Source organism: Muntiacus reevesi, chromosome 3, assembly GCF_963930625.1.
Source record: "Muntiacus reevesi chromosome 3, mMunRee1.1, whole genome shotgun sequence".
In the NCBI taxonomy this organism is placed as follows: domain Eukaryota; kingdom Metazoa; phylum Chordata; class Mammalia; order Artiodactyla; family Cervidae; genus Muntiacus; species Muntiacus reevesi.
Window position 1 is genome coordinate 102,181,390 of NC_089251.1, and position 27,757 is coordinate 102,209,146.

A 27,757-nucleotide genomic window follows, 5' to 3' on the forward strand; every position below is an offset into this window, starting at 1 on the left:
TCAGTTTGAACAATCTGCAACTTTATTCCAGAGCAGAAATAAGTCATTTCCTAACAATAAATATAAAAAAATAATAAATTAAGGTTCAAAAAAAAAAAAAACCCAACAGAACAAAATCATTAACACTGACAGAATAGTAAATGGTGTCTGAGCGGGTCTGGGAATGTCCGACACAGGCGCTGTCTGCCCCGAGCCCCAGCCAGGCCCCCCGCTTCACACACATCCTCTCCACAAGGTACAAAATATATATATATTTTTTAAAAATCTCCACACAACCAAGCATCCTGCGGGGGCCCCAGGGGAGCAAGTGTTCGGCCTGTGGGGGCTGAGGACGGGGCTGGGGGCGGGAGGACCACACTGGGTCTTGCCCGCTGAGTGTGGCTCCTCCTCGTGTTGCCATGAGGTTCCTGCTCCGCCTCTGGAAGGCGGCGGTCAGCGAGGCGATGGTCACCATGGTGATGGTCACCGTGGCGATGGCCACCGAGGTGATGGTCACTGTAGCGATGGCCCACGAGGTGATGGCCCGTGTGTGGGTCCGCAGTCTTGGCAGGGGTGATGGAAATGCTCTGGAGCCGCTGTGTGCGTGGAGGCCAGGTCAGTCCTTCGTCAGCGAAGAGGCAGCCAGCCCAGGATCCCTGAGCATCTCCTCAGCTCAGGCCAAGATATTGTCAAAGACCTCCCCGCAGCAGAGGCCTCAGGATGGCGTCGACAAAGAAAAACTGGAAATAAATACTGTCCCTGGTGGCCTAGCACGGAAGGAAGCCAGTCTGTTTCTTCAAGTATTCTCAGCAGATGGTTCGCAAGGGCCTTCAGGGCTCAGATGGGGACCCCCACCGTGTTCACCTGGTCCTTGAGGCCCAGCAGGCTGTAGGCGATGCGCTTCTGGTGTCCGGGCAGCCGCACCCCAATCCTCTTGATGTCGCTGTGCAGGGCGAGACAGGAGGAGACAGTGAGGGGCCGCTCTGGGAAGGGGGGCAGCCGTGGGATGGATGGGGGTCGGGAGACGGGGGCGTGGGGAGCACGTGGGGAGGGGGGCGAGGAGAGGGGGCGGGGAGAGGGGGCCGTGGCGCCTGGGTGGGGGCTTCGTAGGGAGCGCCCACGCCCTACAAGCCTGGGACCCCGACAAGTTTAAAAATGACAGGGCACTGAGTGCAAGCTTTTTTTTTTTTTTATCAAATCAGCACAAAATCCGTAAGTGCTGTTTTTGCCCCCATTTTGCAGATTAGAAAACTGAGGCTCAGCAAGGTGAACTGACTTGCCCAGAGGGACATAGCTGAGAGGTGGAAGAGCTGAACAAGCCAGCTGAGAAGGAAGGCTGTCCCCTCCACCCTGGGTCTGTCCTAAAAGCCCAGCTAAGGCCCCTCCCCAGGCAACACGGATGCCATCGGTGGACGCCAGGGACCCTCGGGAGGCCCCTGAAGGCTCTCTGCCCCAGGTCTCTTCACAGCCACTGCCTCGTTTCACCCCCACTCCTCCAAGCTCTCACAGCGGAGGAAGGACTCGGGAGACCCTCACTGAGGGGCCGTGGGAGCTTGTGTGCTAAGTCGCTGCAGGCGTGTCCAACTCTGACCCCGTGGACTACAGTCCTCCAGGCTCCTCTGTCCTGGGACTCTCCAGGCAAGAACACTGGAGTGCGTTGCCGTGGCCTGCTCCAGGGGCTCTTCCTGACCCGGGGATCAAACCTGCATCCCTTGCATCTCCCGCACTGGCAGGCAGGTTCTTTACCACTAGTACCACCTGGGAAGCCCCCGAGGGGCCATCAGAGGTTAAAGTTATGCGGGTCTCTAACAGGACGGGCTTTCCCTTTAGGAACCCCGATTTCCTCATCTGTAAATTGAGGTAACTGTGCCTAACTGGAGGGTGGGAGACCCTGGAAACTGGTGGCAGAGGGGAAGGCGGCATCAGCGCTGGCAGAAAGATGTGCCCAGGGACCCAGGGTCCTCCGCCGCCTCCCCCCAAGACCCTCCATCCCCTCGTAAAGCCACTTACACTCCCAGGAACCCTGGAGCAGACCTTTACTGCTCACGCTGGGAGTTTCCCCCTTCACCATCCTCACCCATCAGCCCCAACCCATGAAAACACCCTGGTTTTTATGGGCCCTCTCCTGGGAGGGAGCTAATTACATGGTGCAAGCAACTCTGGAGACACGACTTTCCCACAGGCTCTGGGAGCCCCTGGAGAAGTGCTGAGCTCGGAAGGGCGGAGGTGTGGGAGGGCAGCCCCGGGACTGCAGCAGGAAGGCCCGAAGTCAGACACCTGGGAGAACTTCCTCACCCACCACAGCAGCGCCACTGCTAACCTGCACGGTGGAGGGTGCTGAAAAAGCAGCACCGCTTTCCCCACATAGAGCGGCCGATGCCTGTGGCCTCCGGCAGACCATCCAAGTTTGTTCCTGCCCCAGCCTTAGATTCTGTCTTGGGAGATCCAGGGCAGGCACCCCCTGGATCAACTCCCATCACAGGGGTGGGGACGCACACAACCGAGGCCACCATTTTCCTGAGCCCTGGCAATGCCGGCCCACTCCCCCCCGGCGGGGTTCAGAGGCCACAACCCGCCCAGTGGGCACCCCCTGTGCACTGGCCACGGGCAGCAGGAGACAGGAGGGCGGAGGGCACGCGGCCTGACCGTTCATCCTCTCGACAAATGTCCCATCAGCATCAGGCTGTGCTGAGGGCATGTGGAGACTGGAAGACCCGTGGGCCAGTGCCCCCGGGCCCCCAGGATGCGGCGGGCCACAGCCCCAGACACTGCAGAGGCCCTTTGTTGGACTGGGTATTTTTCTGGGGTGCAACACCTATGACTTCCATTAGCTCCTCGAAAAACATTCAGAACCACTCACTAGTCTAGCTAGAAACTCAAGTGATTCCAAAATAACATGGCGAATGCTCAAGCTGAGAAGAGACAGCCACTGTGGGACCAGCCACAGGGGCTTCCCAGGTGGCTCAGTGGTAAAGTCTGCCTCCCAAGCAGGAGGCACGGGTTCAGTTCCTGGGTCGGGAAGATCCCCTGGAGAAGGAATTGATAACCGGCTCCAGTATTCGTGCCTGGAGAATCCCATGGACAGAGGAGCCTGGTGCGCTACAGTCCAGAGGGTCGCAAAGAGTCGGACACGACTGACTGTGCACGCAGTGGGACCCCAGGGGACTGAGCAGTCTGCCCCTTGGGACGTGTGACGGATATGGACTCAGGGCAGGGGTGAGGCACTGGAGCCGAAATCCACATCCCATCCCAGAAGGGCTGACTTCTGAGAGCAGCGCAGAGCCTCCCACTGGGACCCACAGCATGTGTAGACACAGCCTCCAGGGTTAAAAAGTACTCTGAGGTCCCCCTTTCCCTTGTCTAATTGGAGATAAAGACGGGGGCAGCGGCATGAGTCACACAGGCCCCGGGCTGGAGCACCAGTGGGGCTGAGAGAAGGTGGGGGAGCGTGCAAGGACTTCCTGCCTTTATCCAGGCTTGCTCAGATCTCAACACACACTCACCCCCATCGGTCCAAGATAGCCCTGCTCCCACTCATGGGAAAGAACTGGCCGAGGAGCCCCCCCGGGCTATTTCAGGAAGCTTCCAGGAGCTGAGTCTCCTGTAAGCACATCTCCCTGACCTCAGTTCTGCTCACCCGGCAGAGAGGCTCTGCTGTCCTCAGTGGGGCCCCAGGAGGGCAAAGCGCCACTCCAGGCTCCCAAGGTAGAGGAAGCAGCCAAGGGACCCTGGTATTTGCCCATGGGCTGTGGGTGGAAAGCAAGAGAATGGAGGAAAAGGGGAGCATGACATGGATTAAGCCCCTACTGTGTTCCAAGTGGATCATCTGCATTATACCCAAGAAGGGAAACGGAAACCAAGGCTCAAAGATGGAACCTAACCTGACAAAAACCACCTGCTAGGAAGTGGCCAGGGTAGGACTCGAACCCAGCTGTGACTGCAGAGCCCAAGCTCTGGACCCTGCAGGTGGCTGGCGATGCAAGATACCCATCTCACAAGGTTACAGCACAGGGAACTGTATTCAGAACCACAATGGAAAAGCATACAAAGGAAGAATGTGTGCGTGGACATCACTGAGTCACTTTGCCATACAGCAGAGGCTGGCCAGCATCGTGCATCAACGAAACTTCTATGTAACAAAGAAAGCGATCTGTCTCTTTTCTCCACTTTTCCATGCCTCCCTCGGGTCAGCTGTCCCTGCCTGACTCTTATCCGGGCTGTCCCCTGGGACAGGTCAGGGCTAGCTCTGACAGGCCTTGACCAGCAGGTCAGAAGTCCAGCTGAGAAATTTCTAGAGGCCTTGGAGAATGTTCAGACAGAGGCCCTAGCCCCAGAACTGTGACCCAGAACTGCAAGGGGCCTGGGTCAGCCCTTCCCATGTGATTCCCAAAGCCTCCCGGCCCCGAGGCTCGTTTCCTCCACGACCTTGGGCCTGACACAGCTGGGAACTACCACTATTTTTAGAAGCACAAAAGGCCAAGTGTCTTCTCCCTCCCGGGACAGGAAGAGGTGTCTGCGCCAAGGCCGTGTCGGGAAGCGTCCCCGATGCTGGAGCTGGGAGGAGAGGAGAGCTCCCGCAGGGCAGAAGCTGAGGCAGGGCTGGTGGGCTGGCACTGCTTGCCACGCTGGGCCACAGGGCTGAGAGGCAACCGTAGGAGGAGAGGGGCCGGGGTGGGTGGGCGGCGCCCCCCTCACGTCAGCCAGGAAAGTGCAAGCCCTCTGCCCAGTCTGCTCAGCGTCCTGGAGAAGAATGGTGCACCTCACTGGCTCTGTGACCTCGGGCCACCTGCGTCACCTCTCAGCCTCAGTTTCCCTACTTATTAAGTGGGGGGGGAGGTAACAATAGCCTCTATTCGCGAGTCAAATAGGGAATTCAACCAGGTGATGGCTGTGAAACAAAGTCTTTCTTTTCTCAGCTACAAACTGTGTGACCTGGATGGAGTAAGCCACGTAACCTCTGAGCCTCCACTTCACTAGCGACCTCCGTGGTGTCTGACCTCTTGAGCCTGACTGCCCCGGGCTGGAGTACCCGTAACGGCCATGGAACCCTGGGCTGTGTTGCTTCTCACCTGCCACACGCCCTGCCCACTATTACAGTCAAGAGTGGGGCTATTGACAGGAGCCACCTGCCGAGTTATCACGAAGGCTAAGTCAAAGTACACAAGCACACGGGCTTCCCCTGGTGGTCCAGCGGTTAAGATTTCATGCTTCCAACGCAGAGGGAACAGGCTCAATCCCCGGTCAGGCAACTAAGATCCCACAGGGTGCGGCCCAAAAACCCAACTTTGATCTGTACAATGAGGATATGTGCTCTCCGTAATATCTAAGTTATAGCAATAAAGCATTTGAAAAAACAAAACCAAGTGCTCAAGCAGAGCCGGCACATGGTCAGCCTTCAACAGATGCCACTGTTACGATTACAATTATTATTTTCTCACCGGAGCCACATAAGTGCCCAGGACTGCTGGCTGCCGGCCTGGTTCTGCCCTTCCTGCAAAGCCACTCTCCCGGAGACAGAAGGAGAGAGAAAGAGACGAGGGGCAGAGCAGGGCAGGTAGAGAGAAGAGTGGGCAGTGGGAGAGCTGGAGGCAGCCTGGGGTCTCGGCGAGGCCAGGCGGGGCGGGGCCGGAGCAGACTCACTCGCTGGTCATCTGCGCCACCTTCTCGAGGGTGCTGTAGCCGGCCACGAGGAAGTGCTCTGCGTACTGCTGCATCCTGATGGACTCCAGCCACTCGGACACCGTGCGGAAGGGTACGCCCTCTGAGCCGCTGGTGCTGGGCAGCCGGATGGACACCCTGCGACAGCAGACACCAGCCTGCAGGTGAGCCCCCGGAGCTGCTCCTAAACCCCAGCAAGCCACCCAGCTGCCCCGCCTGGGTTTCCTCATCTGGGCGATGGGCAAGCCAAGTCAGGAAAGGCTCCAAGAGACAGCCCCGGTGGGCCGGGAGCACTCAGCGTCTCTGTCTCCTGCCCCCCCGCTTCCACTGACAGCAGCACCAGTTACCACAAAAGAACCAAATGTGAGAGACTCAGGTTTTCAGAGCCACGGTCCCAGCCTGACCATTTGCCAGCACATAAGACACTTAATTGCCCCGTGTCTGTTTCCTCATCTACAAAAGGGGGATAATTACAGGACCATCTCCTAAGCTGTCTAAATGAGTCAAAACATGCTAAGCGCCAGGCCGGCCCATTTACCACACACACATGCTGACTGCTTCCGTTAGTATCGCCTGAGCTGCCCTGGTCCAGGCTAAGTAATGCCCACGTGCCACTTCTGAGTCCTTGCCCCCCCCCGCCCCTCGCTGCCCGCCATGCTGAGGTGGCTCCCGAGGATGCCTGGGGGGCCGCCCTGGACCGAAAGTACAGAACTCACCGGGGGTCAAAGTCAGCCAGGGTCTTGAGGGAGTCGGGGGCACGGATAAGCTTGTCCAGGATGCTGACGATGTCGGCGAACTTGGGGCGGCGGGTGCGCTCCTGCTGCCAGCACTGCATCATAAGCTGGTAGATGGCGGAGGGGCAGTCCATGGGCGTGGGCAGCCGGAAGCCGTCATTGATGGCCTTCATCACCTGGGGGTGGGCGGGGTGGTCAGGGCGCCTTCACAGCCCCCAGACTCCCATACAGTGGTTGGCAGAAGGAAGGGGAGCCCAGAACAGAGGGGATGGGCCTCCTTTCTTGAGCCTGACACACAAGCTTCGGTGCTAAGAGGCTGCGTCCAGAGGAGGCAGGGTCCCCTGACTGTGCTTCCTCCTGGGCACCGGGCCAACAGCCATGCCGTGAGCCCTGTAGCCAGCCTCTTTGTGGTCTCCAGATGCCTACACACTGCCCCCTTTAAGCCTGAGCACTCTTCCCCCTCTGTGTCTTCACCTGACTGCTGCCTTACTATGCCTCAGTCTCAGCTGAGATGTCACCTCCTCTGGGAAGTCTTCCAGGCCTCCTGGTTGCATGAGGTACCAGGTACTTGTACACACAGACACACAAGCACACGCATATACACACATGCCTGCATGCACACACACTTCCCCCACCCCACTGCTTCTTTCTTTGATCTCTTGCTGAGTGTAAGCAAGGACTGGGTCTGAGCCTAGCACTCAGCCTGACACACAGTAGGCCCTCAATGGACATTCACTGAACCAATGAAGGGCCGTACCAGATGAAGACCAACCCCCCAAACTCTTCTCTGCCCAACCCCTGGGGTTTGGGAATGAGTAAAGGCTTAAGCCCAGGTCCGGATGGGGCTGGGAGGACGAGGGGGCCCACCTCATGGTTTGACAGCTCCCAGTAGGGCCGCTCCCCGTAGGTCATCACCTCCCACATGACGATGCCATAGCTCCACACATCGCTGGCCGAGGTGAACTTGCGGTAGGAAATGGCCTCCGGAGCTGTCCAGCGGATTGGGATCTTGCCACCCTGCAGGGACCAGGCCGGTCACAACTGTCCCTTCAGCACCCCTGGGACGATCCCAGTCAGGGCCACACTCCCCAGGGACCCAGGCCCCAGGTGTGAGAGGGCAAAGGCTGCGCCACCCCGAGGCCCGCCGTCCTGGCGAGAGCCGCCGAGCACTCACACTGGTGGTGTAGGTGGCCTCGGGGTCGTCCTCCAGCACCCGGGACAGGCCGAAGTCAGACACCTTGCAGACCAGGTTGCTGTTGACGAGGATGTTGCGGGCGGCCAGGTCGCGATGGACGTAACTCATGTTGGCCAAGTACTTCATGCCGGCCGCGACGCCCCGCAGCATGCCCACCAGCTGCAGCACACTGAACTCGCCATCCTTCTCCTGCGGGGGCACCGGGCCTCAGCCGCCAGCCGGCCATGCCCACCAGGACCCCGCCCCCAGCAAGGCCACGCCCACCGGGACCCAGCCCCCAGTCAGGCCATGCCCACCGGGGAACCCCCCAAAGCCAGGCCACGCCCACCGGGGCCCCCAGCCCCCAGCCAGGATCCCAGGGCCCCACCCAGGCCCACAATCTCACCCGCAGGAACTTGTCCAGGGCCCCGTTCTCCATGTATTCGGTGATGATCATCAGGGGTTTGTCTGTGGGGGTGCGCACAGGTGTCAGGGCAGGGGAGCAGCTCTCAGCAGAGGCCCTACCGGCCCCCCAGGGGGCAACCCCTCCCGTCCGTACAGGTCCCCCACCCCCACTCCGGAGCCAGGACTCACACTTGGAGACGACTCCTTCCAGGCGGATAATGTTGTGGTGGCTGAACTGGCCCATGATGCTGGCCTCGCTGAGAAAGTCCACTCGCTGCTTCTCCGTGTAGCCGGCCTTCAGCGTCTTGATGGCCACAGGTACCTCCTTCTTCCCCGATGCCTTCAGGGTGCCCTTGTACACCTCCCCGAACTCTCCTGCAGACAGGCGAGGTGGGAGAAACGCCCCCGTCAGCCCGGGCATCGGGCACTCCCAACCCGCCCCAGACCCCTCCGTGCCGCGCATCCTCACCGGCTCCGATCACCTTCTGCCGCGTGACGCAGGACGGATGGATCTCGGTGGTGAACTTGAGCACAGCCTGGTTGGGGTCCTCATAGGTGTGGGGGTCCACATAGGTCTTCAGGGGCTTCAGTTGTTCTGGGAGGCGAAGGAGAGGCAGGGTCACAGACAGCTTGGGGAGGGGAGGGGCCCTAGAGCAGGGGGAGGAGGAGGTGATGGACCAGGGACCCCCGGGGAGGCCCATCGCCTGGCCACAGACCCGGAGGCGTGAAGACCGCAGGAGGGCAGCAGGGGTCGCAGCTCACCTGACTTGGAGAAGTAAACATCCTCCGAGGACTGGCGTGTCCGCAGGCTCTTCCTCCTGTGAGGTCCCATGGGAGACCAGACACACAGGGAGCTCAGTGACCCCTGTCTCAGAGCCTCCTGACCCTACCCTGGTTCTGAGTGGAGGCCTGGTGTCCTCGGGCAGAGGGCGTGGGGAAAGCCAGGCAGAGGAAATGAGCAAGCTGGCTCCCTCCTTGGCACCTACACCCTGTAATGGCCCTTAAGTGGCTGTAATGCAGGCTTCCTTCATTATAGCGCCCGGAGCTTCCTGCCCGTGTGTTCCAAGGAAGTACGGACACGCCATTCTGATGACCACTCTGCCCAGAGCCCCCGTGGCCCCCCAGGCCCTGTGCGGAGCCCTTCACAAGTCACTGCATCTACACACACACACACACACACACACACACCACCACCAACCCGCCCCGGGAGGCAGGGACTAGATTTCTATCAACCTCATTGTCCCTCAGGAAACAGGTTCTCATCCCCGCGTCCTGCCTAAGTCCTTGGGGAGCTCAGCCACGGGTTCCCACAAACCTGCGGTGGATGAAGAAGCCAATTCCTGCCAGCACCAGGAGCAAGACCACGCCGACAGCCACACCGCCGACCACTGCCATGTTGCCAGACCCTCCCGTGGCTGTCGAGGGGAGACCAGACGTGACAAAGGAGCCCCACACTTCAGACCACGGTGATCCCCTGGTTGTACTTAGAGCCCCAGACACTTGCTGGGTGCCTCTACTACTGACGGCCCATGAGGGTATTTATCCCATTTCACAGATGGCCAATGAGAGGCTCTCCCCAGGGAACAGAGCAGGTGTGGGGGACTCTCTCCACAAGGTAGGATTTGAACTGGGCCTGTCAATGCCAGAGCCTACATCCTTCTCTTCCCACAACAGAGCCCTGAATACATGGCCCTGGTTCCCCCCCACCCTCCATCCTGCCCCTTCCCAGGCTTGGGGTTGACCCATGCAGGGCCATCCGAGGCCCCGGCTGACCAGGAAGGGGGCGCTTCTAAGTTCTCTGATCTACTCCCTCTGCCCAGGATGTCCCGGTGGCGTCGGGACGCTGGGCCGGCCCGCACCCCAGGCCCCGACTCACACAGCGTCTGGAACTCGTGCACCTTGCTGCCGGCGCCCTGGCCCTCCTGCGTCAGCGCCTGCACCTGCACCAGGTAGGTGGTGTCCGGGGCCAGGTCGTCCAGCGTGACGGAGAAGCCTTCCGTGCGGCGCACGTTGTAGCTGTTGGCGTCGCCCTGTGGGTGTTCAGCAGGTGGAGAGACAGACCGTGAGGACAGACGAGGGCGGCCAGCTCAGCCTGCCAGAAAGCAACTCCAGCTTAGCAAGGTTAGTCTCTGTGCTAGCAGGCTTGGTGCCCTTCTTACAGAGGATGCAACTGAGGCGCAGAGACGCGAAGTGACTCGCTCCAGGTCACAGCCAGCAAATGCAGGACCCAAGACTCAAGCCCAGGTCTGCCTGATCTCCAGGACAGGGCTCTCCTGCACCCGCACCTCTTCCAGGGATTCCAGAACACTGCGTCTTCTCTCCCACAAACCCCTGCTGGCTGGCCTCGGAGAGGCAACTCTCAGGAAGACCCCAGACCCCATTTGCTTCTCCAGATGACCGCGTGGTGCAGGGAGCGCCCCTGTGCCCAGTCCCGGCCCTGCGTGCGTCACCTTCTTGCGGTAGGTGACTTCATACTTCCACACGCGGCTCTGCTGCAGCGGAGGGATGGCCCAGGAGACGCTCAGCGAGGTGGTGCTGCGGCTCTCCAGCTTCACCTTGGGGGGCTCTGGGCGGGACAGCGGTGGCGGGAAGGGGTGTGAGAAGCCACCCAGGGGCAGCCCTCCACTGAGGGAGCACCCAGACCCAGTCCCATCCACAGCCTGACCTGGGGTTCTCAACTTCCAGCCCCAGAGCACAGAGCCCCAGCCTGGGGCCCCAACACAGGCTGGCACATCAGGGTGCCCCACGAGTGTTTACGAGCGCATACATACTGAAAGGAGAACAGTGACGCCTCTGTGGACCAGGCTACATGTAAGGGCTCGTTAGGTTCTCCCAACAGCCCTTAAATAGGCCCCATCTCACAGGCGCTTCCCTGGTGGCTCAGGTGGTGAAGAATCTGCCTGCGGTGCAGGAGGCCCGGGTCTAATCCCTGGGCCGGGGAGATCCTCTGGGGAAGGGAATGGCAACCTGCTCCAGCATTCTTGCCTGGAGAATCCCATGAACAGAGGAGCCTGGTGGGCTACAGTCCATGGGGTTGCAGAGAGTCGGACATGGCTGAGCCACTGACACTTTACAGGTGAGGAAACGGGTCCAGTGGTCAAGGACTCGCCCTCAGTCACGGAGCTCAGAAGAGACGCCAGGGGCCGCGCCTTTGAGCGCTCCGTGCTGCCTGCCTCGGAACCCAGCGGAGCTCGGGTCACCATCCTAGGGAAGCCCCCCACCTGGGCAGGTCGCACGGGCATGGCCCCCAGCCCGAGGCGCTTACCAGTCTGGTTGATGCTGACGCTGGCTGTGCGGAAGCTGCGGGTGCTCACCAGGCCCGAGACGCCGTTGCGGGCCTCCACGGTGAAGGTGTAGTTCATGTGGGGTTCTAGGTCACTGACGGTCACACTGGTGCGGGTCAGCCCCAGCGGCGGCTCTGAGTAGCGCACGCTGGCCTCGCAAGGCCCGCACTCGCCCGACTCGGGCCAGCACTGCTCGCAGGAGACACTGTAGGTAACATCCTCGCGGCCCCCGCTGTCCTGGGGGGGCGTCCAGCGCAGCTCCACCTTGGCGCCCATGCCCACAGCCGTGAGGTAGTGCGGGGCGGACGGGGGGCCTGCACAGGGCAGGGTGGGGAGCGGACAGGTCAGCACCAGCCACCACCCCCAGCCTGCCCGCCCTGACCCCGGGAGACTCACGTGTGCAGGGCAGGGTCAGCGGGTCCTGCGGAGCCCGGAAGTAGCCGTCCTCACACTCGCAGGTGGCGGCACCCTCAGAGGATGGCAGGGTGTGTGCAGGGCACTCCAGACACGGGCCCTCGGACACCTCGGGCCTGAAGAACCCCGGCGAGCAGGCTGGGGGTTCGGGGACAGAGTCAGCTCAGCCTGCTCCCAGACCCAGCGACTCTTCCTCTCCCTCACCCTGGGCCCCCAGGCAAGTCACTGAGCCGCTATGGGCCAGTCTGGTTATTGGCGAGAGTGATGACAAAATGCATGGTAAGAACCCAGTTCAGGCAGGGCACCCAGAAGTGCCTGGCCAGCCTGCTCCAAACCTTTGCAAACCCCCCAATGGGCTCTTATAAGAAATGCGCCGCCCACACGCCTGGCGTTCAAGGCCCGCATCTCAGCTTCCAGCTCCCCAAGAAGCGGCCTGTCTGCTTTACCTCCTTGAGTCTGTGCAGGCCAGCCTGGCAGGTCCCACCTGGACTACGAGCCGCCCGGGCAGTAACTGTCTTCTTCCCCATCTGTGTTTGTTGACTGACGATCACCACCCCCAGCCCAGCCCCCCAGCAGATCAGCCAGGAGCATCAGGGTGTCAGCTTTGCGGGTGCTCCCGCCACCCTGAGGCTGGACCGCCTTCCTGTCCTGGGGCTGGCCCCAGGAAACAGGAAAGGCCAGACCCCCGGCATTTTCTCTGGATCTGCTTTCAGGGACCGAATCACTTCCTCCACTCACAAGGGCCGCCAGGAAGCAGCTCTTCCTTCCCTGGTGGCAGGTACGGTCCCAGCCAGCAGGGGAGAGTCCCAGAAACCTCATTCCAGAGGCTTCTTCCTCCCATCGCCCTATCCCGCCCCGGCCCCAGGCCCCTTCCTGGCCCCCCAGGCAGGAAACTACCCAGACACTGCGCAGGGCTCTCCCGGGGCTGAGCAGTTGCTGAAGCAGCCAGAATGGGGTGGGGTCCCCCAGTGTCCTCTTCCCCAAGCCTACAATTACTGTCCCCCACCCTCAGCTCATTCAGTGGGAAGACACGGAATGAGACACCTCTAGCTTCAGCGTCATGTTCATCAAACATTGATCCTTGACTCTCATGTCCAGCCCTACACACAGACCCTGTGAAAGTGTGAAAGTGTTAGTCACTCAGTCGTGTCGCCTCTCTCTAACCCCATGGACTGTGGCCCACCAGGCTCCTCTATCCATGGGATTCTCCAGGTAAGAATACTGCAGTGGGGAGCCATTCCCTTCCCCAGGGGACCTTCCAGACCCAGGGATTACCCAGGATAACGCAGGCTTCCTGTATTACAGGCATATTCTTTACCATCTGAGCCACCAGGGAAGCCTGAGACAAAGCCCCTGACCTCAGGGAGCAGGTGCACAGGACGATGTCCACCAGAAAGGGATGGGCAAAGGCCTACAGGGGTAGAAACAACCTTGAGTCAAATGTGGGATACTTCAGCCAGGGTTTAGGAGCTGAGTAGGAGTTCAGCAGGGCAGAAGTGTTGGGAGGCGGAGTTAGGGGTGAGAAAGACCAAGGCTAATGGGAAGTGTGCGTGGCTTGATGGGCACAAGTCTGGAGAGTAGCAGAGAGTAAGTCTGAGCCATCTCAAGGGACAAGCTTGAGAAAGGCCCTTAATGTCAGATCAAGGAACCGGGACTTTATCCTAGGGGCAGTGAGAGCCAGTGAAGGTTTGATGTAGAGAATAATGGTACAGTCAGATCTATGCTGTTGAAAAAAGGTGGGGACAGTCTCCCTCCTTGTCTAGTTCCCTATGCAAGCAGAGGTGGGGAGTCAGGGGAAGGAATTAAAGGACACCTCCCCGTTAATGACTGCTCGCCGGGGCCCAAGGGGACTCTCCTGGAAGCTGCTCCCTCCTCTCCTGCCTGTCCTGCCATGGCAGAATGTCAGCACAGGCCTGAGAGAGCTCGGGCACACGTCACAGGGGAGGGGGCTTGTCCAGGACGGCGTAGCCTGGAGCCCGTCACACGCAGCAACCACTGATCAGGAGCTGCTCTGTGCCGCTTCTGGCCCAGGCACTCGACATTCATGTAGTCGTCACAATAAGTGTTATCAAACCAGGCGCTGTAATGATTCATTCCACTCTGGAGGTGAGGAAACTGTTGCTCGAGAGAGGTAAAACACCTTGGTCAAGGTCAACGAGCTCCTAAGACAGGAAACCAAAACCTAAACCCTGGATGCCAACCTCAAACCCCCCTCCTTTCCCCACAAACACGTCAGTTTGGAGCAAAGAGAAATCAAAGTTCTTAAACAAAGCAAGAGCGAAGAGCGAGGAGAGGAGGCCCGACCGCTACAATACCAGAAAATCCCAAGACACATTTCAGAGTAGCTAGGGGAGGGGGTGACACCTCCTAACACACGGCACCTCTATGTCCTTGGGGAGAAAACAGTGACATCACACCCAGGCCACGTGGGAGGGGGTTGGTTGGGCCCACCAGCGTGACCTCCTACTTCAAGGCCCAAAGGTTTTCCAAGTCTCCAGTTGCATTTAAGGAATCCCTGTGTATTTTGCATTCTTCCTCATTACTTATTCGTTACAATACAAAAATAGCTCTCTCCTCCCCCAAACCTACAAATAAAAGTGAGATTTCACAAAGCTGGGCCCTGTTTATCCTGGGATCTCAACTCCCCGAAATGCCCTGACTTGTCTGCCAGAGGGGCTTACACCCTGGGTGAGTACTGGCTGCAGGTGGTCCAGGCCCCGCAGAATCGGGGTGCTCAGGGGCCCCCAAGAACATAATCACACCCCCCAGCTCAGGCGCTCAGGCTGGGGAGGGACCCCAAGCCCCCACAAGGCCTTCAGCACCTGTAAACCCCACAGGGCCCCTTGCTCCCCAGGGGCTGCTCCCCAGCCCCCCAGCCCCAGGCCAGAGGAGGAAGCAGGAGCAGAGGCGGGCTCCGGTCTGTGGTCTCTGAGCCGGGGGTGGCCCTCCTGCTGCCGGCAGGAAAGAGGGAATTTGGAGAGATTTCCGCTGGGCATGTGCCAAAGAATAGCAGCGAGGCAGCTCCAGCAGGGCATGTGCTGGCCTGACGGGAATGAGCTGCCCCCTCCTGCAGCCGCAGAGCTCCACGGGGCCTTCCCTGGGCCCCACCAGAGTGTGCCCTTGCTCAGGGGCCCCAGAGTCCACGTGTCTGCCACTGGTAGGCCCCCGGGTCTTCCTGATGTTACAGGGTTGCATTTCCTGGCGTTCTGGGCAGACGAGTGGGGACAGGGGTCACACACTGGGTGGTCACACATTCCCAAACATAACTCACACTCACAAAATACCCACTGTCCCTTCACCCATCAGCAAACTCCTATGCATCCTTCAATACCCAGCTTGAGCTCCTCTACACAGCCCTCCTGGACTCTCCAATCTCTGGCCCCCTTCTGACCATCAGGGCAACTCTTACTCAATCTTATGTTTACCAAACAGCAACTGAGCACTTCCTACGTGTCTGGCACAATGCTGGCTGCTGGGAGACCATGGCAAGAAAAACAAACACCGCTTCTGCTCCAGGGAAATTTACACCCCTGGCTTTCGGACTCCTGGAATGATTTCGGATCTTCTATGAGACAGGCAGCTGGTGGGGGGCAGAAGTGGAATCCGCTTTCCCTGTGTTCCCTGGCCCAGCAGAGGGCCTGGCACACAGCAGGTGCTCAGCTAACGTCTGCTGCCTGGACAGATGAATGAAAATGTGAGTAAAGACAGAACCTACATGCTCACTCCAAATGGGCTCGAGGGCCACAGAAACGAGCGTCTCGGTGCCCAGGAGAGTGTTGGGGGATGGTGCCAGGATGCCACCTGCCCAGCTCCAGATCCCAGCTCTGGCACACCCGTGGAGAACTTCCCTGGCCCCAGTCCCTGGCAGGCCCAGGCCTCTCTGAGCAGGGGGACGGGGCAGGGTGGCTGCGCCCAGGGGTGTACCCTGGTTTTTCCAGTTCCCGATGCCCGCCCCTCAGGTGGCAGCGTGGGATGACTCAGGGACATACGCCCTCTGGCGTGACGCAAATCCAGTGGCACAGCCCCTCCTCCAGGCCCAGCCCCCTCGCCCGGCCAGCGGTGGCACGGGCACAGGGTCAAGAAGGGGTGGTAGCAATCCACCTGTGGTCAGTCACCTACCCCAGCCCAGGCCAGCTGGCCACCACGTGCGCCACCCCGGCCCAAAGGCACAAAGCCTGGACCTTGCCCCACACCTGACGGGCAGCAGTCAGCGGCCCCATAAGTTCCTGACCCTGCAAACGCGGGTCCCCAGCGGCCCTGTTCCCACACACCCCGGGGAACATTCTGTGGGCACATTCCTCCACCAGCTGCGATAAGCCAGACTCCGCCTCCCCGGCACCAGCCTTTCATCTGCTGTTTGCTTTCCCTGACTCCTTCCTTCCGTTCTGGGACCTGCTGCTCACCTCAGTGCGGGAGGAAGGGAGGGCCCCCCATGGAGGTTTTGGGCTCAGTGTGAGCTGAGGGCTGGGCGGGGGGTGGGGGCTGCCACGGCTCCAACCCCCATTCAGGCCAGAAGAAACCACTGAAATAAGGCCAGGGGCACTCCCCTGGGAGGGGACAAACCCCCGAGTCACAGATCACAGACCACCACCCGCTCAGCCTGGGGATCAGCCCCTGCATGCTCAGGGACATCCTACCTAAGGACCCCCTCAGCCAGAGTCACTGCCTGCCTAGGGGGTGCCTCCTCTTCAGCTCTGGACCCTGGGCCAGGTCTCAGCCAGTCAGGTGCCACCCATGCAGAGGTCACCCCATCTGCAGATTGCCAGAGCAACCCAGGTTCTCAGAAGGAACCACAGCAGAAAGTCACAGGAGGTAGGCTCTGAGTGCTAAGGTGGGGAGAGTGAAGCCCAGAGGGGATTCACCAAGGTCACAGGGCTTGCAGGTAGAAAGCTACATGCCAAGGGCACTTGAAGACAGTGCACTGCCCTCCCCATGCCAGGCCCCAGCTCCCTCACTCACTTCCTCTCCCTGGGCCTCAGCCTCCTCATCTGTAAAACAAGGGGAGTGCTCGGGCTCTCTGGGTTGTTTGTGAAGACAAAGGAAACTTTGCTTGGGAAATGCTCAGCACAGGATGAGGTGTCCACGAACTGGGGGACAAAGAGACTGGAGCGGGGAGGGGCTGGGCCCCTCAAGGGAGCAAGGGCCCCCAAGGAGGGACCTCCTGACCCCCAAGCTCCCACCCCCAGCTGCTGGACCGAGCCTCTGGCCCAAGCTGCTGGCCACCTGCTCACCTGGCCCGCAGTCCCCGGGCCGAGGCGCCAGCTGCCGTGCCAGGACAGGAAGCCGAGACAAACAGGGAGACAGAGCCACCCCGGGGGACGTGGCGGTCAGCCTGAGCGGCTCCAGCGTCCCCGGGGTAGGGCTGGGGGCGGGGGCGCCGGAGGGAAACGGGCTCATTCCTGACATAGTTCAGCAGAGTGCGGCTGCCCGTGCCCACCTGTCCACACAGCACCTGGGAGGTGGCTCCCTTCCGCTGTCTGTTTAACTCTTTCCTGAGCCTCCTGGGGAGGGAACCCTGGGGAGGAACTGGCAATCACCTGGACCGGATGACCTTGGCCTGCCCAGCCCCACTCTGGACTTGGCTTGTCACCAGTAAAGCCCCAGCGGGAGCCTCTCGGTCCATGGCTCTGCGGAGGGCAGGCAGGGAACAGATCCTCAGCTCCCTGTTTCCTCTGTAACAGGCTCAGGAAGAGCCCCCACCCCCAGCCCCCTTGCCACCTGTGCCAGGACCTGCCACCCTGCTGCCCGGGGCATCCATCCGGGCCAGGCGCTGACTCAGGGATTCCAGAGGAACCGGTCACTTCCCGCCCCGCCTCCTGAGCCATCCTCTGGCCTGGATGTGGCTGTGTCGGCTAGATCCAGTCCTGGGGCGACTGGTCTCAACTGTGTGATGCCAGGCAGGTTTCTTCACCTCTCTGAGCCTCAGTTCCCTGTCTGTGCAATGGGACGGGCAGCAGTCCCCGCCTCTCAGACCAGCGGCACAGACCCGCAGGAGCAGGCAGACGGAGCGCTCGCCCGGGGCAGCTCCAAGCTCTGTAGCGGGGTCTCCCCCACCGTCAAGGTTCTGGGCTGCTGGGGAAGCTCTGCAGGGGCAGGGTCGCCAGGCTGGGGGTTCCCAACCACAGAGAGGGCCCCCAAGCCACACGGAAGGGAATTTAGGGAGAGGGACTCCAAGGGGGAAAATCGGCAACAGGTGGCTAGTGGTGCAGAGGGTCCCCCGACCAAAGTCAAAGATTCCAGTCCTGGAAACCAGGCCTCCCTCCTGGGGTGACTCAACAAACAAACAAACTCACAAACAAAGCCTGAGAGGCCCTGAACCCCCGCTCCCGGAGAGGGAAACCCGACCCCCCTTCCTGCAGAGAGACACCCCCCACTTCAACTGTCCACTTATCGCGGACTGGCCTGAATCACCAGCCTGTGGAAAGTCTTCAGCTGCCCCCCAGCCCCCGCCTGCATTCCTGTGTGAGGATGTCATGGGGAGGAGTCTGCTCACCCAGGGAGGCCTCCCCCCACCCCCCCGCCCCTGGCGGTCACTGTCTGAAAGCCGGGGGCGTGCACCTGAGGTCACCGCAGGCAGGGCCAGCTAAGGAGCAGACGACAGCTGGGAGGACAAAGGGCAGTGGAAGGGCCGGAGCAGAGACTCTGCCACAGGCAGAGAGGCTCTGAGCAGACTTCTCATGAGGCTGTAGACTGTATGAAGTGGGGTTCTGAGGATTGGCTCTAAGAGGCAAGTGCAGCCCGTGAGAAAGGACTTCAGGGCCCTCCAACACCTGAAACCCCGAAAGATCCATGGTTACTAGGTAAGAATACAATCTGCTAGAATAGTTGAACTTCTCATCTTTCAATCAGGAAGCCTGAGGCCAGAGGTGAGACATTCACCAAAGGTCACTGGTCGGTATGTGTAAGTGCAGGCCCCGAACCCCCGATTTCTCAAGACCCCGCTTATCTCAGCAAAGAAGCTCCCAGAGCCAGCCAAAGGTCGGCCCACATTCCACAAATGCCCTGCCCCGCAGCCATTTCCAGAAAAAGTCACCACTGAAAGAAATCCACGTTGCTTTAGTGCGTTCCGCTATCACAGGCCTGGCTGTGCCAAGCCATGGCCTCTCGATGAGAGCTCAGGCCCTGTGCCCAGACAGTCTGATGATGCCGGCCCCGTCGTCATCAGCAGAAGCCCCAGTGGGCTGATCTGGGTCCATGGCCCGGGGTGGGGCAGGCAACGAAGGCAGACCTGAGCACCCCTCCCAAGCAGGCCTTTTTCAGAAAGCCCCAGGTGATTCTCATGTGCAGCCAGGGAATGCAAATCCTGGGTCCACTTCGTTCACCTCCAAGAACCAAAGAGGGGCCTGAGCCCCAGAGAGGCTCAGTGACTTGCCCAGTGTCACACGGTGAATCAACAGAGAAGGAACCAGCTCCTGAGCCTGAATGCACTGTACCCACCGTGCTATTTCATTAACAGATACTCAAGATAAACTTCTGGGAAGAACCAAAAACAACAATCACACTTAAAAACACTTCTGTGTCAGACACTGACCTAAGCATTTTATGAGTATTAAGTCATTTGACTGTCATAACAACCCTACAAGATGGGTAGTATGTTCACCTTCATCGTACAGATGAGGAAAGCCGGACACAGAGAGGTTAAGGAACTGGCTGAGTCACACAGCTAAATGCAGCACGGAGATGCGAACTCACGCACTGCTGTCTGGGGCCTTCCCTGCTGGCTCAAACAGTAAAGAGTCTGCCTGCAATGCGAGAGACCTGCGTTTGATCCCTGGGTTGGGAAGATCCCCTAGAGAAGGAAAGAAAGGAAAACCCACTCCAGTATTCTGGCCTGGAGAATCCCATGGACCCAGGAGCCTGGCGGGCTACAGTCCATGAGGCTGCAGAGTCAAGACACAACAGAACGAGTAACACTCTCACTTCCACTCCTGCCTGAGAGTCTTCACTCACATTCTGCACACTGTCCATTTCTCAATGGATTCATTCTCGTGAACGAGTGAATTCAGCCTAGGAAGCCTCTGAGATTTCCACTAACAGAACCACCCCATGTCAGAGCAAGGACAACCTTACCAAGGTCCCCGGCTCCAAGAGCAGAGACTGGAGCCTGGGAACACGGCCTCCGCCACGCACCCTCACTCACCCTGGCAGGCGTCCTCCACCTTCTCATAGCCCGCCTGGCACAGGCACTGGCCAATGGGCACCAGCCACTCGCCGTCCACGGCGCAGTGCATGCGAGGCTCCTCGCCCCCGGGGGGCACCACGGCATGCTCCACACAGGTGCCCGCGACAGTGGCCAGGGCGGGCGCGTCGGAGCCAGCGATGGTCTCGGGGAAGCGGGCCAGGCCCTTGAGCAGCTCGGGGCACTTCTTGTAGTAGACGCGCACGGACAGCAGCGCCACGCAGGCGCCCACGTCCTGGAAGGCCAGGTAGAAGCCCTTACGGGTGAGCGGCCCCACGGACCGCTCCTCCACATTCAGCTTCACGTTGCGCGCCTCGAAGTCACTGCTGCCTGTGATCTCGTCGGGCGCAATGGTGTCGATCTTGGTGAACTGGCGCTTCTGGAAGTTGGTGCCGTAGTCCACATCTGACTCGGCATAGTAGAGGTTGAAGGTCTCCTTGCAGGAGCTGGCGCCTCCGGGGAAGCTGTTGCAGTCCCGCACGGTGAACTTGAGCTCGATGAAGATCCGCTCAGCCTCCCCGCGGTAGACCCAGTTGGTGCGGAGCCAGTTGTCCTGGTCGCCGGCCACCACATTGCACACGGAGTACATGTAGATGGGCATGTCGTTCATGATGTTCTGCAGGAGGTCCCACTGTGCGGGGCCGAGAGGGGAGTGTGGGCAGGGAGGCAGGCGCCCAGAGGCATCAGCCAGGGGGTGGACGGGCGCCAGGCTCTCCGCTTCCTGCCAGCCTCACTCTCGGGCCCAGGAAAGGGCTCCGAGTCTCCCTCACACGTCACCAGTGGCTGAACTGGATCTGACCCCTCGGTGTGCCCCCTGACACCGGTGCCGGGGTGCTAAACCCCTATATTAGACTGAGGGCGGAGGCTGGGGGTCCCATGTGACCCTAGGCAGCCGACTTTAGCTCTCTGAGCCTCAAAGTCCCCATCCTGCCATGGGGGCCAGAGCCACTTCACAAACTTGCTGTGAAGATAAACGACAGAACGTCTACCAAACACTGGGCACGCTGCCTGGCACGGGTGCCGGCACACAAGGCAACTGGTGTCGCCACCACCACTCCCATTCACAGTGTAGGCGTATGTGAGTGGGAGGGAGGGGTCGGGTCAGGAACGGCAGGTGATTCCGCACCACTGCTCAGATCACTGCTCAGCCTCCTCCAGGAAGGCTTCCCAGGTTGGGCCAAGGCTGGGGCAAGTGCTTCCCTCAGACTCCCATGGCCTCCATTATCTTAGCACCTACTTGGTGCCAACTACATCTTGCTGCCACAGCAGAGTCTGAGCTCCTTAGGGCATTTCTGTATCCCCAGGGCCTACCTCAAATATAGTAAGTACTTGGGAAAGTATTTGCTGATTGAATGAACCTATGTATGAAAAAAGCAGAAGGGGCCACGGAGAAAGGCCTGGGCTGCACTGCGCGGCCTTGGCCGCAGATGCCCTTGGGCCTCAGTTTCCCACTCTGTGTCATGACTTGGTTGGATGACATTCCAGGATCCTGGAAATCTGCTGACATTAAACTCCAGGCCTAAGGAGTTGGGGTGACCAGGGCCCAGCACCCAGCTCACTCACAGATCTGGCCAGCAATGGAAACGGTCTCGAGTACCCCCTGGAGACAGCTCAGGCCCCAGAACAAATTCAATAAGGGGGAAACTGAGGCCCAGAGCATCAGTATCCTCCCCAAGGCCACACAGCAGTCACACGCAAAGCTGGGGAGAGGACCCTGGGGTCTTGCCCACCAGTCCAGGCCATAGCAGGGCAGGGCAGGGGAGGGCAGGGAGACTAACGCAGGAGATGAACTTGGTGGAAAAGCAAAACAAACTCAGCCTCAAGCAGGAAAGGGGAGCAACAGCTGGAGAAGCAGGGAGAGAGGCCTGCCTGGAAGGAACCTGATCTGGCTTCCGGGGCTGTAGGGACCTGGGAACACTGTTCCCTGTCTCTAGCTCATCCCTCATCTTCTGGGCTGGGACCTCAAAGACAGGGGGAGCCTCAAACTCCTTCCCTGCCTGCCGAGGGGAATAGAGGGAGCCAGAGGGGGTCCCTCTGACGACCCTGGGGCCCTGTTCTGCCGCGGCCTCCGGCTGTCTCCCCACTCTCCCCAGCTCTCGGGGCCTTTCCCTGCCCTCTCGTCCCAGCCTGCCTAATTGGTGAGAAGCCTGGATTTAAACCCTGGCTGAGCCATTGGCTCTGGGCCAGGCCCCATCCTCCCCGGGTCTCAGTTTCCCTGTCCCCAGGTCCCCACCCACCCCAGACAGCTTACCCCTTTGCCATAGGGGTGTGTGAGCCAGCCGAGCTCCCCTTTAGCTGCAGCAAAATCCAACAGGACAACTGGAAGAGATAAAAGAGGGGAAACTGGGTCCGCTTGGAAGTATCTGCAGAGATCAGCCCATGGTGGAAAAGGCAGGAGTTCCCCAGGAATCCCAAGTGGCCCTGAAGGCTTCCCCAGCCCCCAAAGAGAGCCCCACCACTCAGGGTCAGCACAGCCAAGAAGACGTCCCTCCAGAATAGGGAGGCAGGGCCCCGGGGAGGAAGGGGACCTCGTCACTGTGACAGCGCAGGACGGGTGAGGACCAGGCCTCTCCCTCCAGCCACGCCGCCCGCTTGCAGCCCCAGCTGGGCGAAGAGGGCAGAGCTCGGCCCAGCAAGGCACAGCGGCTGGGCCTGAGGGACACCATGCCACCCTGCCTTCTTCCGGAAGAGGCCCCTCCGCAGCGGTTCCCACGCACGCAGGCCTTGGGGACACCCTTATCTGCCCCAGCCACATCCCCCCACCCCACACACAGCACAAAGTACCCTCAGCCCCACAAAGGCCACACAGATGCACCACACGTGTGTACATAACGTGTCTCCTGGCCCTCCAAGAGGAGAGAGCTGTTAACAGGTGGGAATGACTCCAGGAAAGGGAGTGGGGTCGGTGGGGGGGGTGGTGTCTGGAAACTGATCTTCCCACCATGAAGGCCACAGAGCAGGCACAACAAAGCCCTGAGGCCACGGGGCCTCTGGGAGGGACCTGCAGACACACACAGCTGGTGCGGCCCGGCCCTGGAGACCCGTTCCTGCTGCCTCCGTCCCTGACACCCGGGCCACTGACCTGCCAGAGGCGTCTGGGGACTGAGATGGAAACCCTTAAAGGGAACATCCAGGCCCAGAGTAAACAGCTGCCTGGACCTCACTGTCCCCAGAGAGGCATCGGAATTCGCGGGAAGGACACGTTGCCAGGGGCTTCCCAAGATCCAGCTGTGCCCTCAAGCACCTCTCACTGCCCACCCCTGGCTTTGCCAGCCTCATCGACTGCAGTCAAGACCCCTGGTGCAGCCTCCTGCTCCATTTCCAAGTAACGTCCAGGTAGCTACCGATAGAAGCAACACTCCCCGGAGGGTCCGGGGCCTGGAGAACAAGCATGACCCTCTGTAAGGTCCCCAGATTCAGAGGAAAAGCCCTGAGGTGGGGGGGGGAGGGACCTAGTGCTGACTTCTTCTGGACTCTGAAACATGAGGAACATGGCCCCAAGAAGCAGCATTCCTCAAGGCCTGGACCTGAAAGAATGCCTCTCAGGGTGGAATCCCAGGCAGGTGGAGATGGAGCTGATTTAGACAGATGCGGGGGACGGGGAGGGGAGCCTGGGCAGACTCTGAGAAACCCTTTGCTGAGGGCAGACCACCCCGCTCCCCTGGGCCTGGGAGTGGAGCGCTACCAGCTGACCGCTCCTGACCCAGCCAGATTCTCTAGGAAAGGCCCACAGCCAGGCTGGGGAGAGGAAAGCTGACGTGGCACGAGCCCAGGGCTGAGGGGACAGAGGAGGGGGGCTGGGGGTGGGCAGGGGCAAGGATCTGCTCGGACATGTCCAAGGCTCAGGCTCGGGAAATTCACTAACCCCACTAGCAAATGGAATGTTCTGGCTCCACAGGAAGGAATCTGGGGGTTCCTGGCTCCAGCCCAGGGAAGTAGGAGGACAAAGGTGAGAGGTCCTCAAGGTCCGGACGCCCCCCTTCCCTAGAGGGGTGGGAAGCTGCAGGCTATACTCCTGGGGGAGGGGGCTCATGGCTCCAGGGTGCTGAAGGGTTACCCTGGCACGGAGGGACCCCCACGACCCCTGCCAGAGCTTGCTCCCCTTCCAGCCTGAGAAATATCACAGGGCTCACTGGAGAAGAAAGAAGCCTTCACACAGGAAGGAGACCCCTCCCTCCCGGGGGAAATTCCCTAGAGCCGATCACCAGGAACAGGCGCCTGGCCTGGTCTCCACCCTGACGGGCGCGGCTTCTCCCTGAGCTGCTTCCAGGGACCTAGCTGGTACCGGCGGGGCCCGGGAGCCCCTCTGCGGGGCCTGATGGCTTCTCCGAGGCCTGGGCTAAGCTGGACTCATCCAGGGGCCCCTGTCCCTCACCCCACCCCCAGGAAAACCTTCTTCTCAGTCTGAAGTCCCATCGCAAATATCAGCCTCGTGGGTCCACCTCATTGAGAGCTCTTTACTCAAAGGCATCATCTCCCTGCTCTCCCCATCCCTCCGAAGGAGACAGGCTGGTTCCTAAAGCAGGGAGGCAGGGAGACTGGGGCTGAGGGACAGGACGGAGAGAGGAACGAAGTAAAGAGGGGACAGAGCGCACACTGGGCTCTGAGAGAACCAAGAGGCCAAGGACTCCCAGGCTCAGGAGCGCTCTCCAGCCCACCTCCCAGCTCAGGCCAGCAAGCCCTGCAGGTCTTCTCACATCTCAGGAAAACCCAGCCCAGAACCTGGGTGCAGGGGCCCCGGGCTCTGGAGCCCGAGCAGCCGGATGTTCAGAGCTAACCCTCTGGAGAAAAAGGGATCAGGCCGCCCTCAGGTTCCCCGCTTGTAAAAGGACAGATTCAGGGGCTGCTGAGAGTTTAACAGGCTCCATGGGGCCTCCTAAGGCAGCCTGGTCCTGCGCTCACGGGGAAGGATGAGGGAGAGGAAAGCAGCCTGGGTGAAGGTGGAAGGGGCTTGGGTCTGCACCCCCGACCCACCTCCAGGCCAAGGCACCACATCCATGGAATCCCAGCTGGGGCATCTGTCCCCCACACCCCACCACAGGCACAGCTTCCTGGGGAGGCCCTCACAGGGACTCTGGGAGCCTGAGCAGAAACCTTCCCTGGACCTTGTCCTGCCCCCTGCCATGCACGTCGGGGTGTGGTGGGCACTAGTCATCTGGCTGGGGGGCTCGACAGCGGCCCAAGGGCAAGGCTACAGCACAATCATCACCCACGACACCAGTCCTGCCTGGTCCCCCTACCCCAACTCCCAGGGCCTTCAGGACAGGCCTGCAGTGAATGCGGCTGTCTCCCTCCTTGCTTCCAACCACAACCCCCCAGGAGGAGGAGGACAAAAAGCTGGAGTGGGGGGATATTGAGGGTCACTGAAGAGCCCATCCACTCAGCCTGCAAGGTGGGACCAGGAGCCCCGACTGATTAGGGGTGCCCCCACCCTCACCCTCAAAGAGTTCCGCCTCGGGCCTCTTTTACTCCCAACTTGGAACAGCAAAACTTCCAACCCCAGGTGGAGAGGCGGAAAAGGAAGGCAAGGCTCAAGGAAACTTCTCACGGGGCCTGGGTTTCCTCTGCACTTCCCTCTGGTGGAGCCTGCGGAAACCTCCTCTGCCCCCGCGGGCGGGCAGACCTTCTCAGTCGGAAACTGAAGCCGGTCTCGGCTGGGTGGACGGGTGGACAGGAAGCGCCTCGGCCAAGGGCACGAGCCCCCGTCCGCTCCGCGACCCCAGCCGAGGCGGCAACGCCCCCACCCACCAGCGGCCCCGCCCTGGGCGAAGTCCGCGCGGCCCCTCACCCAGCGCAGCGGCGGGGGCGGGTGAGTCAGTCCCCCACCCCCCGGGTGCCCGACTCCGCGGTGGCCCTGGGGTGCCGGCTCCACACCTTGGGAGGCCGCGCCCCCACCTGCTGCATTTCCTGGCTCTGAATCACCCCTCGCTCAGAACGCTTGGCTTTGGGGCTTCCTGTCCGCACTCGCGGCCCGGGACCTGCCCCCCGAGTCCCGGAGTGCGGGGCGGGAAGGAGGGAGGGCTGTGAGTGGGCAAACTGGCCCGAAACTCCCCGCGAGCTCTCCTGCCCGACTGGAGGCATCGCGGGGCGTGGAGAAAACTTCAGGGGGCTGGGGCTTCTGCAAGCGTGTCCCCGCCGGCCGAAGACCCCCTCCCCAAAGTGAGTGGCCTCCACAGAAACGCCTTCTCCACAAAATCGGGGCAAGCGGTTTCGCGAACTCAGGTCAACACGAAGCTGAGCCCGCCGGAAAGACCCCCGGACAACTCCTGATCCAAAAGACCCCGCGCCCCCGCCGGGACGCGTTCCTGAAGCCTCGTGGCCGGCGCCGAGTCCCCTTCTCTGCGGCCTCTGAGCCCCGCGCGCCAGGGCCCCAGCCTCTCAGTCCTAGGAGCGCCTACTGCCCGAGTGGGCTGGGGCGGGGGTCCCAGACTCGCCCGGCTCGCAGCTTGCGAGCCCTCCAGACCTCAGCACGCAGGGACAAGAGTTTCCGAAGTGGCGCTCGGGGCGAGCAGGGACCGGGGTCGGGCCGCGCGCGCTTACCTTCCTTGCCCTGCGCCGCGGAGGCCACGGCCAGCGCGCAGCCCCACAGCAGCGCGAGGCAGGCGGGCAGCGCCCGAAGCCCCATGCCGCGCTCCTCGCTCTCCGCCCGGCTCCGCGCCCCGTTCCGCACGCCCGCCCGCCGGCCCCGGTCCGCCTCCCGCCCGTAGCTTCCTCCTGCCCGCCGGAGAGCTTAATGCGGGCGGAGAGCGGACCGGCCCCTGTCCATTCATGCCCGGGTGACGTCACGGGCCACGCCCCCGGTGTCTCCGAAGGGGCCGGGCTGGCGCCCCGCGGGGGCGGGGAGGCTCTCTGGGCCCTCGGGACTCGCTGGCGCCCCCAGGTCCTCGCAGGTTTGAGCGCCTCTAAGAGCCGGTGCAACCGAGGCTAGCCTTAAGGGATCCTGCGCTGAGCCCCGCTCTTAACCTCTGCCACCGGGGCCGAGCTCAACACTGGCCCGCAGGTCTGAGCTGAAATGGCCTAAAGGCTCAAGAAGCAGTCGCCCTCTGAGCAGCTTGACGTCCCGCTTCCTAGTGTTTCTGAACTGTGCACCCAACCTTCGGCGGTCAGAGAGAGCTTCTCTGCTCAGGCGCCTCTAAGAATTCAGGAATCTGAGTGCATCCGCGTCTAAGGACGAGTCAGACATGCGTATCACTTAATTCTCCCCTAGGAGGTAGATGTCATTATCCCTGTCCCTATAGTCAAAGGTATGGTTTTTCCAGTAGTCACGTATGGGTGTGAGAGATGGACCACAAAGAAGGCTGAGCAATGAAGAATTGATGCTTTTGAACTGTGGTGTTGGAGAAGACTGTTGAGAGCCCCTTGGACAGCAAAGAGGTCAAACCCTTAATATTCATTGGAAGGACTGATGCTGAAGCTGAAGCTCCAGTACTTTGACCCCCCCTGATGCGAAGAGCCAACTCTTTGGTAAAGATCCTGATGCTAGGAAAGATTGAAGGCAGAAGGTCAAGGGGATGACAGAGGAAGAGATGGTTGGGTGGCATCATCGATTCAATGGACATGAATTTGAGCAAGCTCCAGGAGATAGTGACAGGGAAGCTTGGCTTGCTGCAGTCCCTGGGGTCTCAAAGAGTTGGACAAGACTTTGCGACTGAACAAGATGAGTAAACTAAGGCTGCAACAGCCTAAACAATATGCCCAAAGGTTGCACAGCTCAAAGGTAGAGAAGCGAGGATTTTAATCTGGGTTTATGGACTTCCCTCATAGCTCAGTCAGTAAAGAATCTGCCTGCAATGCAGAACTGGCTTTGATTCCTGAGTTGGGAAGATCCCCTGGAGAAGGAAATGGCAATCCACTCCAGTATTCTTGGCTGGAAAATCCCATGGATAGAGGAGCCTGGTGGGCTACAGCCTATGGGGTCGCAAGAGTCGGA

At 60.6% G+C, this 27,757-nt stretch overlaps 1 protein-coding gene across 2 annotated transcripts; it reads right to left on the reverse strand.

Moving 5' to 3' along the window:
• On the reverse strand, positions 1–26,566 carry EPHA2 (EPH receptor A2). 2 transcript variants are annotated; one of them, XM_065929862.1, is made up of 17 exons: positions 26,368–26,566; positions 22,079–22,146; positions 19,789–20,458; positions 11,631–11,786; positions 11,216–11,548; positions 10,401–10,516; positions 9,827–9,980; positions 9,266–9,365; positions 8,713–8,768; positions 8,420–8,545; positions 8,140–8,325; positions 7,952–8,013; positions 7,546–7,755; positions 7,239–7,388; positions 6,354–6,547; positions 5,620–5,775; positions 1–922 (listed from the first exon to the last, which is right to left on the reverse strand). In XM_065929862.1, the coding sequence occupies exons 1-17, from the start codon at positions 26,450–26,452 to the stop codon at positions 817–819; spliced, it is 2,928 nt and encodes a 975-aa protein (XP_065785934.1). In that variant the 5' UTR covers positions 26,453–26,566; the 3' UTR covers positions 1–816. The 2 variants fall into 2 exon arrangements, with proteins under 2 accessions (XP_065785934.1, XP_065785932.1); XM_065929860.1 differs by having other exon boundaries at positions 7,952–8,325.
• Between the last annotated feature and the right edge of the window lie 1,191 nt (positions 26,567–27,757).

Bases quoted from the DNA above. Each gene is read 5' to 3' on its own strand.
- EPHA2 (XM_065929860.1), bottom strand. From the start codon at position 26,452: ATGGGGCTTCGGGCGCTGCCCGCCTGCCTCGCGCTGCTGTGGGGCTGC. The intron at 11,787-19,788 runs GTGAGTGAGGGT...CCGAACCCCCAG, and splicing joins GGTGGAGGACGCCTGCCAGG to CCTGCTCGCCGGGGTTCTTC. The intron at 923-5,619 runs GTGAGTCTGCTC...CGCCCTGCACAG, and splicing joins GTGGCGCAGATGACCAGCGA to CGACATCAAGAGGATTGGGG.